The following is a 19,665-nucleotide window of genomic DNA, read 5'->3' as shown; positions in this document are numbered from 1 at the left end:
CTCTCTCTTCTCTCCTCTCTCTCTTCTCTTTCTCTCTCAAAAACACATATTACATATGCTAGTTTTGAAAAATAGCTAAAAGAGCAAAAAAAAAAAAAAAGGTGAAAAAAATATGTAAAAAAAGGTGAAAAAAATGTTACCAAAGGTAAGCTAAATTTATCTTCTACCTACGTTGATAACTTTTTTTGTTTTGAATTATTTTAAAGTGATTTTGTTTTTAATTTAAAATAATTGTAGTGTAAAACCTGTTGAATTAGAATGAAAAACAAAAAATGCTGGTTTCATTCAAGCCATAGTTGAGCCTCGATAATCGTTCGAAAATTAACAAGGCCGGTAGCCATTAGTCGCGTGCTCTCGTGTAATGAATGAATGCGTGAATGTAGGATTTACATGAAATACTTAAAGATAAACTAAAATGACCGAAAAATGGGCTGAAATGACTTAAATAAATAAAAAGTAAATGACTTAGAATGACTTTAATGAACTTTAAGTACAGCATGTAGTAAGAACAGATGGTATTTATTTTCTCCCCCACCGAGCAAATTAGGCACAAGGCCAATTTTTAATGTGAGGAGTGAAGGGAGGGGGAAGGGAAAAAGGGGACCAGCTCCCGAGAGGTGGGAAATGGGAGCTGGTTAAAGGTCAGGCATGTGGGGTTGCCCCCACATCTGGTCTTTGCTAGTCATAGCTAGTCATAGCCTGCAGCATCTGCCGGAACAGATACTACACTTTGATCTTGGCCAAAAGGGCAAGAAAAGGTTATTTATTTGCTCCCTCACCGAGCAAATTAGGCACAAGGCCGATTTTTAATGTGAGCAGTGAAGGGGAAATGGGGACCAACTCCCCGGGGAGTAGGGGAGCTGGATAGTGACAATTGGTATGAAGGGTTGCCCCTACATTAAGCAAGGTCTTATATGTGGGACTGCCCCCACATATGGTCTTTGCTTGCAGTATCTGTTCCGGCAGATACTACACTTGGAGATATTAAATCCTTTATTCATGTTAAAAATACAGTGAAAATCAACAATGAACAAAAAACTTAGGTACATGGCCAACTCAAAAGGGGGGATTGTGGGGGTCGTTGGTCATCCTTGTCATTCCAGAACTAAACAAAATCAAAAGTTTCTCCCAGCTAATATCTTCTTTCACCATAATACCGCATTCACCCTTTCATACTGGGGGACGTCCTACTTAACTCCCAATTTTTAAAATATTTTTTATTGACGTGTAAAAACAAAAAAGATAACAATAAAATGGTACAATAATTCATTTGTGTCGAGGGCGGGGAGGGGGAGAAAAAACAAAAGGTGATTAGTAGGACCCTCCCAACCCCATCTAGTTGATAGACTGCCCATTCCACTAGGTTTGTAAAAGGAACCTCGCTTCTGCAGGTCAGTCTCTAAGTGGGGATTCCCTTTAGATGGGGGTGAATGTAGAAAAGAGAATTTTGTGAGTAAGGGATGGGGGTTAGTTTGTATTTCTTTCTCTCCAAGATGGGTGAAATTTAGAGGAAGGGGTGAAAACAAAAAATGCAAGTAGGATGGGGTGGGGATCTTGGAGCTTCCTAACTGGGGAGGGATGGAACACACACTCAGCTAGCTGAGAGGCTACTTGTTTAATTTTACTTTACGAAACTGTGCGTTCCACACCTAGGTGGGAACACGTATTCAAATTTGGCTCCTCTTCGTACACACAGACTTGTTACATGTATCCATGTTCTGTTAAATGCAGCGCGATGCAGTCTTCTTCTATCACATCTGATCTTCACCCGTAGTTGGTGTTTAACAAAAGTGATCAGATCCTGATCAGAAAAAGACCCTCCCCCCACCACCACGTCTCGGCTTGCGGAGCAGGGGCTCCAAAGCCAGAACATAGAGCAGGGGCGACAGCAGACAACCCTGATGAACCGACCGACAGATAACAAAGGGTTTTGAGCGCTTTCCGTTGACTTGCACGACGGCTGTGGGCTGTCGATACATCACAGAGATCCACTTGCATAAGTCCGGTTTAAAACGGGCGACCTCTAAGACAGATGCTAAGAAACGATGGTCGACCCTATCGAAAGCTTTGGACTGATCTAAGTTGATCAGCACGGCTTCCGTGTCGTCATCTATCCCTCCCTCTAGGATCGTGTGTATCAGGTGCAAGTTGTTCTGAATCGATCACCCCTTCACAGCGTAGTTCTGTTCCGGTTCAACCAACTCGTCGATAACAGCCTGCAGCCGATTCGACAGGACCTTGGCCAAAATCTTCAACTCTGTGTTTAGTAGAGTTATGGGCCTGTAATCGTCTAACTCTTCCCCACCATGCCCGTCACCTTTCCTCAGCAATGTGATCACTCCCTAAGTGACTTGCCTTGGGATGGATCCCTGAGCAAACCAATGGTTGAACACATCGATCAGAAGAGGCAGAAACATGGGTGACAGCCTCAAATACAGTTCGTGTGGCAGACCATCGAGTCCCGACGATCTGTCACAGCTGACCTGCTTCAGTGCAGTAAGAACTTCCCGCTCCGTCACCTGGCCCTTGCAACTAGCTGCTCTAGCCAGGGAGAGTCAGCCAAATAGTCGCTAAAGGACTGGAAGATCGGGCTGCTGCATAAAACGCTCCTCGAAATGTTCTCGAAACCCTCGCATAGCTCCCGAGTCGATTCTAGGGTGCGTCGATCCGGATGTCTTACCTTTGCAATGTACTTGTCCGAGCCATGCCTAGAAATTTCACAACGTGCGTCAATGTTGGAGTTGACTGCTTCATTGCCTATCTTTCTAAGCCTAGCTCTGACTACCTGACCTTCATAACGCTCGCTATTCTCACTCAGAAGGTCCTGTTTAGCTAGTTCCTGACTAACCCTATCACCCTCCCCTATAGCCCGGGCTAGTTTCTGCTCTAGCTTCTTCTTCGTCTTGGCCTTATCTAGTGCGAGGCGCTGGGCATACTTGACGGAGAAGGTTCTAATTTTGGCTTTTAGACCTACCCACCACTTACTCCCGGTAATCGCCCCCACTAGTGCTTTTTTTTTTTTTCGCATTCAAACTAGCCAAATTCAAAGCCATGGTACCTACCTTAGGGTGTGTGTCACTCAGCTCCAAAGTCAGCCGGAGAGAGGATGCCGACGTTATGTGCCATGTTCAAGGTGGTCAGGTTTTTTATATCCTGACCTTCTCTCGCAATGCCGCTGACGTCCAAAGGATAAATTAATTTCATGGCCCTGTAGAGTGACGGATGGACCAACACTGGGACCCTTCCCTTGCATTTTTTTTTTTTTTTTTTTTTTTTGACAGTTCGTCAAGAGAAGGGTCATTTTTCTTAACCAGTTCGATTCCCGGGTACAGGTATAGTACTGGGATGTTAAGTTTGTGGAGGAGACCCGTCATGTCTTACTTCTTCACACCCCAGGAGGCGGTTTTCCGGTATATTGGATATGACGAGGGACAGGACTCTGCTCTCAATAGCCTCCGAGGCACCCGGTATGGGTTTTATATCTGCCCCCTCTATGTATTGTCTGTACTTTGTCAGGTACAGGTCTCTATACTCTTGAGGGGGACAGTTTTTTTTCTACGGTCTTCCCCCACGCAGACCCTCTTGGTGGTGTTGATGTTGGTATGGGTCTTTGGTGGGGTTAGACCGTTTTTGGTCTTTTATGGAGGTCGCCCCTGCCTGTTTATTGGCGATGCTTCCTTCCTCCCCAGATTTCTTAATCTCTCCTTTTGTGGGGGTGTCGCTTTTTTGGGGGGGTGGGTGGGGGTGACTCCCTTTTCAGTGTCTTTTGGGCCTGACTTTCCTTGGTTAGTCTCTTTCGGGAGCAGCTTCCTATTTTGGGGAGTCAACCTCTTGGGGAGCATAAACTTTTTTGTTTACTTTGAGGGCATCTGCTCCTTCCTCGTTTGTGAGGTCCAGGCGGTATGCCCCCTCGTTTTCTTGATCTGCTCCCCTTTTGGTGGAGCAGCCCTCCTGGGGAGCGCTGTCCCCTTTATTGTCCTTTTGGCCTGGCACCTCCTCCTTTTTATGATCGGAGTGAGGTCTCTAACAAAACCACCATTCTTTGTATTCTTGTTCTAACTTGATAGGTTTTATACACTACCTTTATTTTAAGTAAATAAATAAATGAATAAAATCTTCTAATAAGTTGGAATACAAAAAAAATCTTATCCAGTTAAGTGGATAAGTAACTTAGTTTGCCTTTGGTAACAGTTGTGTATTTATTTTTTCACCTTGTTTGTGGATTGTTGGATATTCTGAAAAATTATCATGCATTTTATCTTTATATTGTACCCTTCACTATGACATGCACTCTTTTTAGAATGACGAGAATGGATCTTTAGTAAGATGTCTTTTTAATCTGTGGATTTACTGATGAAAATATTATTTCCAACCAGGTTTGCAGAATTGGAAGGTATAAGGATTTGTTCTGATTTTTAGAGATTGCCCCCTCCCCGGGAGTCACTACTTATCAAGGCCCCAAGGCCACTCGAGAATAAACGTTAATGAAGGTGAAGTGGTAGTGTAGTAATCAGTAATGTAGATTGGAACAGCTCAACAAGAATCTGTTTACATTAGACTTGAAAGCTACCATATTGTAACATAGCAGACCAGTGGAACAGTGTTCCACAAGCAGGCAGTTCTAGGAAAGAAGCTTTGTTGATGCAATCTGCATTTAGATCTAGGTACAGATAGTGGGTGAAATTGTTGAGTGGTTGTAGCTAATCGAGTGTTTTTTTTTGTGAAAGTTTGGCAAAAGGGGATCATTAATTGGAGCTCAGACGAGTACTTGCCATGAAAATGATAGAGTAGAGACAGGCTCATAACGTCTCTTTTGTGGGAAAGAGGTTGTAGAGAAGAGAAAAGGGCATCACCTAAGTTTCTAATCCAGTTTTAACTTATTTTAAAGTGATTTTATTTTTAATTTAAAAGAAGTGTAAAACCCATCGAGTTAGAATGAAGAACAATAAAATTTCAACTCTTAATGTTTATTTCTTTGATGATAAAATAATTTGACTCTGACTCCTAACATTTGTATGACTCTTTTTCCAAGACCTCTGGCATTGCAACAGTATTTCCATACTGGTGCTACTAGACCAGACTGTCTGAAGATATTGGCTTTCTGACCTAAGATGCACCAAAAATTAATGTTACTGATCTTTTTTCCCCTTTCCTTTCCCTTTGCAAAATGCAATCATGTTCTGCAAAGTCAAAAGCAAAAGCGATTTTCCTCTACAAAACAACCAAACCAAACACCATAAATATTTGAAGATATAAAGAACTTTTCTTTTTTTTTTTTCTAAATTGCTGCGCGATGTGCGTAGAAGTTTTGTTTACAGCATATCAACCCTTTTTGGGATTAACATGCTGTAAAACAAAATAACCAAACTAAATCCGTTTCCAATTTAAGCATTATAGAGTAATAACAATGCTATTTATGACTTGTGTACACCAGACCAAGGGACAATTCTCTTACGAGGACAAGAAGAAAAAAAAAATCCTTATCCACAAATTTTGGTTTCAGTTGTGTGTCATCTTTAAAATTTTTTATATTGATTCAAACTTTTGAAGCTTTAAAAATTTATATTTCCTATTTTTTTCTTTTTCTCGTTGCAGATGTGTCATTATCATCTTCCATCATCGTCGCAACAAGCAATCTCACATCTTCAATACCTCAAAGAAAACCATCACATCAGTATCTTTCTCAGGGGATGGAAAGTACCTTGTTAGTGGGGAGGTAAGTGAAAGTTTTTATTTTTTTGGTTTTGTTTCTGTGTACTCATTGCCATAAGAGCAACGTCCAAATAATTTGCACTTTTAAAAGCAAAACTGTTTTTATGAAGCAGATTTGTTAATCACCTTTGTGTTCAGAAATCACAACTGTTATTCTTATACTGTACACACAGGGGCCTAGAAAGAAAATGGCTAATGAGTTAGTTTTATATAAAAACTGAAAAAGAAATCCTTACTCCACATAAATTATAAAAATAATTATTCATGAGGAGACCTGCAAAATAGGGTTTTCTTTTTTCTATTTGTCTGTTTTTCTATTTGTCTGTTTTTCTATTTGTCTGTTTTTCTATTTGTCTGTTTTTCTATTTGTCTGTTTTTCTATTTGTCTGTTTTTCTATTTGTCTGTTTTTCTATTTGTCTGTTTTTCTATTTGTCTGTTTTTCTATTTGTCTGTTTTTCTATTTGTCTGTTTTTCTATTTGTCTGTTTTTCTATTTGTCTGTTTTTCTATTTGTCTGTTTTTCTATTTGTCTGTTTTTCTATTTGTCTGTTTTTCTATTTTTTCTTCTCTATTTTTTCTTCTCTATTTTTTCTTCTCTATTTTTTCTATTCTATTTTTTCTATTCTATTTTTTCTATTCTATTTTTTCTATTCTATTTTTTCTATTCTATTTTTTCTATTCTATTTTTTCTATTCTATTTTTTCTATTCTATTTTTTCTATTCTATTTTTTCTATTCTATTTTTTCTATTCTATTTTTTCTATTCTATTTTTTCTATTCTATTTTTTCTATTCTATTTTTTCTATTCTATTTTTTCTATTCTATTTTTTCTATTCTATTTTTTCTATTCTATTTTTTCTATTCTATTTTTTCTATTCTATTTTTTCTATTCTATTTTTTCTATTCTATTTTTTCTTTTCTATTTTTTCTTTTCTATTTTTTCTTTTCTATTTTTTCTTTTCTATTTTTTCTTTTCTATTTTTTCTTTTCTATTTTTTCTTTTCTATTTTTTCTTTTCTATTTTTTCTTTTCTATTTTTTCTTTTCTATTTTTTCTTTTCTATTTTTTCTTTTCTATTTTTTCTTTTCTATTTTTTCTTTTCTATTTTTTCTTTTCTATTTTTTCTTTTCTATTTTTTCTTTTCTATTTTTTCTTTTCTATTTTTTCTTTTCTATTTTTTTTCTATTTTTTTTCTATTTTTTCTTTTCTATTTTTTCTTTTCTATTTTTTCTTTTCTATTTTTTCTTTTCTATTTTTTCTATTCTATTTTTTCTATTCTATTTTTTCTATTCTATTTTTTCTATTCTATTTTTTCTATTCTATTTTTTCTATTCTATTTTTTCTATTCTATTTTTTCTATTCTATTTTTTCTATTCTATTTTTTCTATTCTATTTTTTCTATTCTATTTTTTCTATTTTTCTTTTCTATTTTTCTTTTCTATTTTTCTTTTCTATTTTTCTTTTCTATTTTTCTTTTTTTCTTTTTTTCTTTTTTTACTATTTTTCTTTTTTTCTTTTTTTACTATTTTTCTTTTTTTCTTTTTTTACTATTTTTCTTTTTTTCTTTTTTTACTATTTTTCTTTTTTCTTTTTTTACTATTTTTCTTTTTTTCTTTTTTTACTATTTTTCTTTTTTTCTTTTTTTACTATTTTTCTTTTTTTACTATTTTTCTTTTTTTCTTTTTTTACTATTTTTCTTTTTTTCTTTTTTTTCTATTTTTCTTTTTTTCTTTTTTTTCTATTTTTCTTTTTTTCTTTTTTTTCTATTTTTCTTTTTTTCTTTAATTACATGATGAAATCCATCTTTTTAACCTTTCCACCTCCAACCATCAATTGACTGCGAATAACAGTTCAATGCGCATGGTTTATTAGATTTCACACCTCCAAGCTATTAACTGACGGTTGGCAATCCATTGAATGATTTTAACATTGTCAGACAGATTTGTGACAGGAATACTGTTATATCTTAAATACAAAAGGATCCTGGATATGACCTTAAACTATATCCGATGGTGAGGCCCCAGCTTGCGGGCTTTGGGGAGTGTGGAGCCACCCCTTAATTTCCATTGTTCCCAGATCCACTCTGACCTGGAGTGGTAGTACCTGTTAGGGTCCCAACTATGGGTTAAATAGAAACCGTCTTGAAAAACCCCCCAAATATATTCTATTAAGAAGTTTTTCAAAATCACTGGATTCGGCATTAAATAACCTAAAAAGGGTTGATATGCCGTAAACCAACCAACCAACCAATCAATGCAAAAGAAATCATTGTCATAAACATCATTTTCAAGACACATTCTAAGAACTCAGCAACCATTTTCTTTCTAGCTGTTGTGTCTACATATTATTCTAATTACCCGGTTATTATTAATCCACTAATATTTTACTCCTTGTTGAGAAATCTGCCTGAAGGATTGAAGTTACATTCGTAGTTTTTCTGTTCTTGCCATGACGTCAATCTAGTGCAGTGTACTCTTTTTGTGCATACCTTATTTCCAAACCCAATCAATGTATGAACTGTTCTGGACATGATGCAAAACTCTATCCAATGGTGAGGCTCTAATTTGAAAGTTTGGCGGAGTGTGGGGGTTGCCTCTTAGTTACTCTGGTGCTACCACATCAGGCTGACTGAAGATACTGGCTTTCTGACTTAAAATGCACCAAACATATTTGAAGATATAAAGAACTTGAAGCATAAAATTTATTTCTAAAATGACTAGATTCAACATTAAATAACTTGAAAAGGGTTGATATGCTGTAAAACAAAACCAACCAAACTATCAATGTACGGAGAGTCTTAGGCATGACACAAAACTGTGTCCAGTAGTGAGGTTCTAATTAGAGTGCTTGGCATGTGAAGCCACCTCTTAGTTAAAATTACTTCTAGATCCACTGTCTGTGGAGAGGTACTATAACACTCCCCACCCTCCGTTTATTGGTTAAATAGAAACTCATGATAGGATTTGGGGTCCCCCCCCTCCCCCCCGGTAAACAAATTTCAAACTTTTTTTTCATCTGAGAAAGCTTTCTGGCTGGTTGGTCTCAAGTGATGGCATCATGAGTTGCTAGCCATCTCATGCCACATTGCTTAGAGCTATCACGAGTAGGCTGCTAGAGTTCAAGATGTGGTCGATGCTAGGAAGAAAGTTGTCTCAACCTAACCAAGGTGAATGCTGTCACAAGTAAAAGTATTTCTGGTGTTCTCTAAGAGAGAACAACAAATATTTCTTGAGGTTATTATTTAGCATTTAGAAAATTGGATGACCCAACAAAACTTGGATGCAAACCATTAACAAGGCTCTTAGTAGAATTTGAATGGACTTGATCATTAAATCCGCCAAGCTTTGAAACTGAGATGCTTTATGAAGGCAAGTGCTAGGCCCTAATAGTCATCATTTGCCTGTCTTAACTGTTGTCCAAAGACAAATTTTAATAGCGACCCCAAAATTCCACCAAGAACAATGATCAGATGTCTATGCAGTGTTGGGTCGGATTACACCCGGCATATCAGCTCTGATACCTCCATTGATGATGCTGAATATACCGTTCATTTGACCATGTTGAAAGGTGTGACTCTTGGGTGAGAAAATGCGGACAACTTGAACTGAAAGAACATTGAACGACGCAAGAAAACTTGTATGAAAATCATTAAGTATATTAGACATGAATGTAATCAATTACCAAGTCTGCCAAGCTATTGCAGACTGTCAGAAAATGTCGGACTTGTGACCAAGATATTTTAAGATGATAGGATGGATGATGGTGATGAAAGCCAACTTATCAGATGTTGAAACAAGCCTCGCTGAACCCAGAGTTTTGTATTTTGCAAATTTAAAACAAAAAATTTAGAATGTAACTAACCATATTTACTTAGTGTTTTTTTTTTTTTTTTTGAGAGGTATACATAGGAAGTTTGAATTTAAAAAAAAAAAAAGAAAAACAATTTTTTTTTTTTTTTTTTTTTTTTTTTTAGAATTCTTGGTCCAATATGGATTTATTACAAAATTTCTGAACTATTGAGATAAAGGATTTTAGATATCATAAAATATGCTAGAATCGAATTAGAAAAAAAAATACAGAGCATTTTAATTAAATTGAAATAAAAAATGTATTATATAAATTTGCTTTTAGTTTGAAAATATTTTTAGTAAACTAAATGTTATGTTTTTATTAAATACATTAAAAATAATTTTTTTCCTCAGACTTTTGGTGTAAGACACCTTTTTTAAAGATTTTTTTCTCTTCATTTTGCTGGCAGTTATTGTAAAGTCTGAAATCAATGTGTGTATGCTTGGCACAAATTTTAAATAGGAGTCTGATCATATTTTTGAAAATAGTATTTTTTAGGGTTAATTTGAAAATTTTAGAGAACCAAGTGTTACTTTTTTATTAAATGAATAAAAATCGATTTTTTATTTTTTATTTTCTAAGACTTTCAGTGCAAGGCAGCTTTTTGAAAGAATTCTTTTAGTCTTTTCTTCATTGTTGGTGGTATTAACCGTGACAAGGCTATCCCTCAGGGAGATAGAAATGCATATGTCCCATGTTGATGGTTGTAGTAAAGATGAAATTGATGTGTTTGCATGGTTGACGTGATTAGACTTGCTTACATCACTGAAAATATTATTCTGATAGGTTAATTTGAAATTTCTTTTTATTAAACTAAATATTGTTATAAAATATTTTGCTAAATGAACAAAACAAAATAACGTTTTCAAAAATGTGACCAAACTTGTATTTAAAATTTCTGCTAACCACGCAAGCACATCGATTTCAAACTTTTTGATAATCATCAATATCCTCTCTCCACAGGGAGCCATCCTTTTGAGGTTAATACCACCAGTAAAATGAAGAGGGAAAGTCTAATTTTAAAAAGGTGTCTTACATTAAGAGTATCGGAAGGGGGGGTATTGATTTAATAAAAATTATAACATTGTTTGGTTTTCTAAAAAAAAAAACATGTTCAAATTATCCTTACAAAATGTTCCCAAAGATATGATCCAGCTCCTTCTCTATATTTTTAAAAATTAAAACAAACTATATTTTAATTTGACTTTTAATTAAATAAGAATTTGTAGTATTTTGAAAAATATCTGTAAGAAATAAAATAATTTAAATTTTGATAATAGATAATAAACGAAACATAAGTAGTTATATATATAATTTTTTTTACAGGTAACCACTCGTTTTTCTTTTGTTTTTGTTTAGGAGTCTTTTACTTCTATTTTATTTCCGAATTTTAATATAACTCTATTTGGAAACATCTGATTTAGAATGTTTGCCGTTTTTAAAAAGTAATGCGCCTTGGATGTTCATGTGAATATGTGTGAGCACCTACATTTTTAGAGTTGTCTGTACTGTACATGGATGCTAAAACAAACATTTACAAAACTGTATGGAACTAATTTGAGAATAAAAACGTGCATATTCGCATGCGAGGTATGCTCATAATTTTATTACTATTCATTATGAATTATTTTATTAATGTAAAGATTATTAATTCTGACAACTAACCATTACTGTTAAAGATATAAAATTTAGAATTGCATTATTATTTCACTATATTTAGTAATCTTTGCATATTGTATAAATAATTACAGGATGTCTTTTTATTTTTTTTATTTTTTTATTTCAATATTTCCACTTTTTTCGTCCGCAGTATTTTTACACTTTTCGTCCGCAGTATTTCTACACTTTTCGTCCGCAGTATTTCTACACTTTTCGTCCGCAGTATTTCTACACTTTTCGTCCGCAGTATTTCTACACTTTTCGTCCGCAGTATTTCTACACTTTTCGTCCGCAGTATTTCTACACTTTTCGTCCGCAGTATTTCTACACTTTTCGTCCGCAGTATTTCTACACTTTTCGTCCGCAGTATTTCTACACTTTTCGTCCGCAGTATTTCTACACTTTTCGTCCGCAGTATTTCTACACTTTTCGTCCGCAGTATTTCTACACTTTTCGTCCGCAGTATTTCTACACTTTTCGTCCGCAGTATTTCTACACTTTTCGTCCGCAGTATTTCTACACTTTTCGTCCGCAGTATTTCTACACTTTTCGTCCGCAGTATTTCTACACTTTTCGTCCGCAGTATTTCTACACTTTTCGTCCGCAGTATTTCTACACTTTTCGTCCGCAGTATTTCTACACTTTTCGTCCGCAGTATTTCTACACTTTTCGTCCGCAGTATTTCTACACTTTTCGTCCGCAGTATTTCTACACTTTTCGTCCGCAGTATTTCTACACTTTTCGTCCGCAGTATTTCTACACTTTTCGTCCGCAGTATTTCTACACTTTTCGTCCGCAGTATTTCTACACTTTTCGTCCGCAGTATTTCTACACTTTTCGTCCGCAGTATTTCTACACTTTTCGTCCGCAGTATTTCTACACTTTTCGTCCGCAGTATTTCTACACTTTTCGTCCGCAGTATTTCTACACTTTTCGTCCGCAGTATTTCTACACTTTTCGTCCGCAGTATTTCTACACTTTTCGTCCGCAGTATTTCTACACTTTTCGTCCGCAGTATTTCTACACTTTTCGTCCGCAGTATTTCTACACTTTTCGTCCGCAGTATTTCTACACTTTTCGTCCGCAGTATTTCTACACTTTTCGTCCGCAGTATTTCTACACTTTTCGTCCGCAGTATTTCTACACTTTTCGTCCGCAGTATTTCTACACTTTTCGTCCGCAGTATTTCTACACTTTTCGTCCGCAGTATTTCTACACTTTTCGTCCGCAGTATTTCTACACTTTTCGTCCGCAGTATTTCTACACTTTTCGTCCGCAGTATTTCTACACTTTTCGTCCGCAGTATTTCTACACTTTTCGTCCGCAGTATTTCTACACTTTTCGTCCGCAGTATTTCTACACTTTTCGTCCGCAGTATTTCTACACTTTTCGTCCGCAGTATTTCTACACTTTTCGCCCGCAGTATTTCTACACTTTTCGTCCGCAGTATTTCTACACTTTTTTTCCTGTCCGTAATATTTCCATACTTTTTTGCTTACTTAAATGTTCGTTGTGCATTTCTGTGAATCAGGTGTTATTTAAAGTACTTTTGATTTTCTGATCAGTTTTTTCACCACCAAATTCACTAGTCGTTTTCTCAATGTTTTGTATTATTCCAAAACATGCTAAACAATGTGTCGCCAGCCCCCTATCCTCCACCCACAAATATCACTGTTTTTTATCATGTTTCTCACACCTCCTGAACATTTTGACATTTCATCTATCATCCCCTCCCCCCTCACAACCTAAACCTCCCCTCTGCATTCTACTTTCGATTCTTTCTTTGTATATTCTGCAATTTCATTGTCCCATATTCTATGCTACTTCATTTTTGAAAATCTCTCAAAGATTTTTTTAAATGTTAGGTTTTTAAATAAAGTTTACTTCCCGGCGTTATACAGCATGCAACCACATCTGCTGCTAGATACACATTTTTTTCCCTTTTTGATATCCTTTTTTCATGCGAAACAAAGAGTATTACATTTGGATATATGGCCCTACTATTTTGTGGGGACTTGAATAGTAAGATGTCTGTTCACATTACATTTTAACTTCTGCACGCCAGTACAGCCAGGGAAGCAGGAAACAGGGAGGGAATTCCAAAATCTATCAGTTCAATGGAAGTAGTCTAACTCTGGCACCTTTCAAACTCTCTGACTTCCTCCAACTCTGCAATCCTGGTTGATTATGCCGTGAAACAAAATATTAAAACCAAACATTATGAATAAATACAGAATGCCTTAAATAAGTTTCCAGACTTTTTTCATATGGGCACTTTTATTGATGGTACACGCATGAAACTTTAGTTTTATCAAAGTAATCTCCTCTGGCTGTAATGCACTTGTATCATTCCAACAACTTCTGAAAGGCTCCATGGAAGTCCTCTTGTGTGAGCGTGTCCATGACCCTCATCAGACTTTTTCATCTCAGTTGTCTCATAACGGCAGCCTTTAAGGTTTTTCCTTAAGCTTAGGGAATAACCAGAAATAGCAGGGAACAAGGTCTGAACTATAGAGAGGGCGAGGAACTGTCTTGACACCCATCTTGGTGAAATAGTCTGTGATAAGGATGGAGTTACCCTTGGGATAAACTTTGCAAATCTTCCTCATCAGTTCCTTGCAAATAATTGTGTGTACAGTTCCCACACTGGCATCAAACCGTGCATTTATTGTCTCTATGGATGCACGACAGTCCTTATCCATGAAATTCTTCATTTCATAAATCAACTCTGCTATTCTAACTTACTTACTCCTCCTACACCTCTCATCATCCCTCACAGACTCCTTGCCTTTCTTGAATCTCTTATGCCATTCAAAAACTAATGCTCGATTCATGCAAGATGGTCCAAAAGCAATTTGAAGCATTCCATACGTTTGTGTCATGTTTTTTCAAGTTTAAAACTATTGCATATCGTTCTTCTAAAGTATCCTCACATCCAGATTGCATTTGTGAAATTCGCCAGCTGTGACGATCCAGCTTTAGTAGGGTGTATTCCAGTTCCTGCTGTAGCTGTTCATTTGAACCTGAAATCATAGAAACTAGTCCATCTCATAGTATGCATACCAATAACATACTGAATTTTCAAGGGTCTATGACAATTTTAAATGCCTGTCCAAAAAGGTCTGGAAACTTATTGAAGGCACCTCGCGTTCAAAGATATTAAGAACTTTACCCAAATGATTGAATTCGACATTAAATAACCTCAAAAGGGCTGATATGCTGTAAAGCCATCCAAATTAACTGTTTCTCTTTGTTGCCACAAACTTTGAAATAAATCTTATCTTGTTGGAACTAAACCAAAACCATTATTTTTCGGAAATGATTAGCTACAAGTTTATGGACGTGGAAGCCTTACAAGTATCAAACCGTTTATCCTGCAAGCTTACTAGAATTAGCGGCAAGTTAAAATGTTTCTCCTTTTTGCTAATTTTAGGTATAGTTTAAAGTAGTGACTAGATCCTCCAGGCTTAGACAGTAAAACGTATTCGCTATTTACAAATATCAAGAAAGCGAAGGCAGACCTCGCATTATTGGTATGAATTAGTATTGGGATGATTAATCAGAATTGGGAATCGAGAAAATCAGAACTTTTTTAAAGTATTGGAATTGGAGAAAATTGTGCCAACTTTCTGATGCCAAACACGATTCTTGTAATTGTTTATTTGGTTTATTTTTTTGTTGAAAAACTTAATTTTTCATCACTGCTACTGAAAATAAAATAGCAAATGTGCATTGGTTTTACACGACAGATAAATTTCAAATGTATAAATCATCCACACAAATGTATTTTTACATTCTCAAAACTATATCACATGGGTTTTATGGTATTCTAAAGAAAAACAACTCTATCACTAAATATTTAGTGATTTTAAAAGAATTGTAATCAGAATTGGTAATTGTATTGGAATCGTAAATTTAAAACAGAATCTGTAATTGTATTGGAATTTGAAAAAATTTGGAATCCTCCCATCACTAGTATGAATAAATTAAAAGTAAGACATTTCCTTTTTTATAAATGCCAAATTCCAAGATCCCACAACATTAGTGGTATGAAGAAATTAAAAGAAAGTTATATATATATATATATATATATATATATATATATATATATATATATATATATATATATATATATATATATATATATAACTATACTCCTTAGCCTTTTGACTAAGATTAAAGTGTAGTACACACTCCACAACGTCAATGCCATTTGATGCCGGAAGTTTTCATGTAATTATTTCCCTTGAAAAAATAAAAAATATAAGCAGATGTACAAACAGAAAGTGCTGATTATATTATAAGTAGATTGATAACATCACCCAAGAAGGAACTGAACAATTGAGTTTTTGAATTTTTGAGAAGGGTATTGGTTCATGTTAATTGTATTCTTCGGACTACTGTTCTCATCTTGAATGTCATTTTCTCAATGTTTTGGTCAATGTAACCTCCAAGCCTTTTCAGATGCATCTTGTTAAACTCGGACTGTTATGTATGGATAAATTGTACAAATAAATCTTACATTTATGCAATATAATGGAGAAGTGGGTAGGAGGGGGGAAGCAGTCGATCTCTGAAAATAACATTAAGAGTTGTTTAATCTAAACATAAAGAGTTGTTTAAGTTGTTTAATCTCTTTTATTTAACGTATGCTGTCTCTTAAAAGCAAGCAATTTATGTATTCTCTGGCCAGGGAATATATAAAAGAAATAAACTTGTGAACAGTAGTGTGGTTTGTTATTTTTAATACTGAGATTGCTACATACTTTTGCCTCATATTTCAGACTGCATGAAAAATAAAAGCTGCTACTGCGAAGAAAAAGAACGTGAAAGATGAGGCCAAAAAGCATGATTGGGATGACATAAATAATTAGCACACCCTTCCTTTTGAAAATTCAAATATTTCAGATTTGCATTGAATTTAATCCATAGTCATTAGACATCAATTAAACAGGATTCCCTGAATTTCAGTTTCTTAAGACCCATTAAGATTTAAGCCTAAAATTTTTCCGATTTTCTAGAATCGGAATAATGTGCTGGATTTTGGTAGGAAACTGAGAGGACAAAACCTTTTAACGCAAGATTTAGTATAATATTTTCATTTGAATCTCTGTAAGGGGATATAAAATTGGTGCAAAACTTGTTTGGAAGATTCATTTTACCAGTTATAGGATGGGTGATACATATAATTATTTAATTATAATTATCAACCCCCTTTTAAGAATACTTAAGGATTGTTAATAACTAAGGCAATCAACTATCGTTTATGCAATTTTCACAACTTCTGGTTGTTCAAAAACTCTAGATTGTCTAATGTATTTGCTCAGACTCAGTTTAATAGTTCTTAATTCCCGTAGCAATTGTTTGCTAACCCTGAGAAAGAGGTTTAGCAAATAGAGCAAAATATAGCTTTGTAGCTTGGTTCGAATCTCATGTCTGGCAAGAATTGTCATCCTCTACACTGATTGCATAAGCATGAAACACTAGTGTCATCAATTATTTAATTATAAATACGAGTATATATATATATATATATATATATATATATATATATATATATATATACTCGTATTTATATATATATATATATATATATATATATATTAGTGGCCTGGTAAAACCACAGGGGGGACAACTGAAGCAGCAAAACCGACAAATGTAGGGAAGACAAGCAGTAAAATTGAAGCTGGCTTGCAGAAGACTATATATACAAATTTGGGTAAATTTGAGCATATTTTATTGGTTTGAAAATATAGGTTCTTTTTCTCCAATTCTCATAAAATTTTAACCATCGAATAGTGTTGTAATTTTCAAAAAGCCTGCAAATTTTCATGTAGTTTCGTACCATTGAATTTGGCTACGGGTATATATATATATATATATATATATATACACCACTTTTTTGGCAATTTTATAAGTTTGAAATCTCGGCGACTATAGATCAGAATTTAACAAATGAAGGCTCGTTGGAAAGCTAATGACCTGAATTGTGTAGTGGGCTATGGGATATTTGCCCTTAAGGTCGCACAATGTTTCAAAAAGTGGGGGATCACTTTTCTATATTAATTTAACGTTAAAATTAGCACCCACTCTATGCCCACCATTTTTTTGGGAAGGTGTCTATTATGTTTTTTTTTTTAAATTTTTGTTTTTTGTTTTTGGTGGGGGTGTTTATTGTGACCTACCTTAAAAAACTTGTTTTCTATAGAATTTCGGGTTTGTTGAAAACGAATATTACATTTCAATATTCTGCAAAGAAGTATTTTTTCAGGTGCTAAGCAAAAATATTTGCGCACTTGTGCATACAACAATGGCCACCACTTATAACATCAAGAATTACATTGCTTAATACCCCGAAAAATACTTATTTGAAGAAAATTTTAATGCAATATTTATTTTCAACACACCTGAAAACCAATTGAAAAGTTTAAGGTATGTTGTTAGTCTACCAGGCCACAAATACCAAATAAACACCACCCCTAAAAAGATGACTGACGCCCCCCCCCAAAAGGTAGCTATAAAGTAGGTGTACATTTTACGTTAAATTAATATTGAAAAATGATCCCCCACTTTGTAAAACTAATTTTTTCATATCTTGGAAACTATTCGTTTCCTGGGATTTTAACTGTTATTTTTGTTTTCAGCGCCCTCAAAAACCCGTAATAATAATTTTAAAGGATTTTTTGTAGGTGGAAAGCTACTGCACCTTTATTTATACTTCAATCATAGTCATTTGTTTTCCTAGTTTTGCATATGAATTATAAAATATCTAATATTTCCCCAAAACCTCTGGTCTTTATGGAGGGGAGACTAAAACTTGCTGCTATGGTTTCAAATGATCTGAAATAACAGCAAGGGACGACTTGATTCCAAATATTTCTCATATGTTATATCTCCCCTCTTTGGTCTTCATATGTAAAGTAAATTTCACAGTGTATAAGGATTATTTGATACTGGAGATATTCATGATCGTACCCTATTTCCAAAAGCGGGGAGATATACATATGAGAAATATTTGGAGTCAAGTCTCTCCTTGCTGTTATTTCAGATCATTTGAAACCTTAGCAAGTTTATAAGTTTTAAATATCAGCAACTATTGATCAGAATTTAACAAATGAAGGCTTGTTGGAAAGGTAATGATCTGAATTGTTTATTGGGCTATGTGACATTTGCCCTTAAGGTTGCACATTGAGGGAATCATCCAGAGCCTATTTTTGGCACTTTTTACAACCATGAAATGTTTCAATTATAGTTATTTGTTTTTCTAGTTTTGCATATGAATTACAAAATGTCTGATATTTCCCTCAAACCTCTGGCCTTAATGGAGGGAAGACTAAAACTTGCTGCCATGGTTTCAAATGATCTGAAATAACAGCAAGGAAACACTTGATTCCAAATATTTATGTTGTGGCTCATATCTCCCCTCTTTGATTTTAATACATAAAATAAATTTTAGTGTATAAGGATTATTTGATACTGGAGATATTCATGATCGTACCCTATTTCCAAAAGAGGGGAGATATAACATATGAGAAATATTTGGAATAAAGTCTGTCCTTGCTGTTATTTCAGATCATTTGAAACCCTAGTCTCCCCTCCAGGCCAGAGGTTTTTGGGGAAATATGCATGTAAAAATACTTGCTCTCAAAGCAGTTCTTTATAGTCTGGTCCTGGATATGACCTTAAAATCATTCAGTGATGAGGCCCCATTTAGAGTTGCTCCTTTGTTACCATTGCTCCCAGGTCCACTTTGGCCCGGAGTGGTAATATTTATTAGGACATCTGGTGCTACTAGTTTAGGTTGTCTGAAGATACTGGCTTTCTGACCAAAAATGCACCAAACATTTTTTCCCTTACCCTTTGCAAAATTCAATCATGTTCAAAGTAGAACACAAAACAAGTTTATAAAACAATCAAACCAAATACCATGAATAAATATTTGAACGTGTGTGTGTGTATGTATATATATATATATATATATATATATATATACACACACATGCACACACACACATGAGGGGGCATGCAATAAGTAATGCCCCTGACCCACTTCCCATAGCAATAGAGCAATAAAACTTGGCAGTTATTAGTCTTTCTCCACATAGGAAACACCCAGAGTTATGCATTTCTCCCATCGTTTGATGCAGCTCTGGAGACCGTTTTTGTAGAACACGCCAGGTTGGTCCTCCAACCACGACTTCAGAAATCAAGGCTGCATCATCTGGGAAACGCTTTCCTTTGAAAAACAACTTCATGGGTGGGAAGAGGTGAAAGTCAGAGGGTGCAAGGTCAGGAGAGTAGAGAGGATGGGGGAGGATTTTATGACCACGCGCCCATGCTTCTGATCTGGCGACATGCGAGTTGTGGACCGGAGCGTTGTCCTGCAGGAGGAGGGTACCTTTGCTGATCTTGCCATCCTCTTGATTTTGATAGCGTCCCTTAATTT

The 19,665-nt window shown here is 35.1% G+C and overlaps 1 protein-coding gene across 5 annotated transcripts in view; it reads left to right on the top strand.

The window, feature by feature from the left end:
• The window catches only part of LOC145260432 (uncharacterized), a 544,502-nt gene that overhangs the window by 223,629 nt on the left and 301,208 nt on the right, over positions 1-19,665 (top strand). For all 5 annotated transcript variants that reach the window (XM_080118436.1, XM_080118435.1, XM_080118434.1 and 2 more), the window contains exon 3: positions 5,596-5,716. In XM_080118436.1, coding sequence (XP_079974562.1) covers positions 5,596-5,716 — 121 coding nt within the window. The remainder of the gene's footprint in view (positions 1-5,595; positions 5,717-19,665) is intronic.

Source organism: Euprymna scolopes, chromosome 36 (assembly GCF_053919585.1).
Source record: "Euprymna scolopes isolate OS-2025 chromosome 36, ASM5391958v1, whole genome shotgun sequence".
Classification (NCBI taxonomy): Eukaryota; Metazoa; Mollusca; class Cephalopoda; order Sepiida; family Sepiolidae; genus Euprymna; species Euprymna scolopes.
The sequence above is the reverse complement of the archived record's forward strand: the minus strand, read 5'-3'. Positions and strand labels throughout refer to the sequence as shown.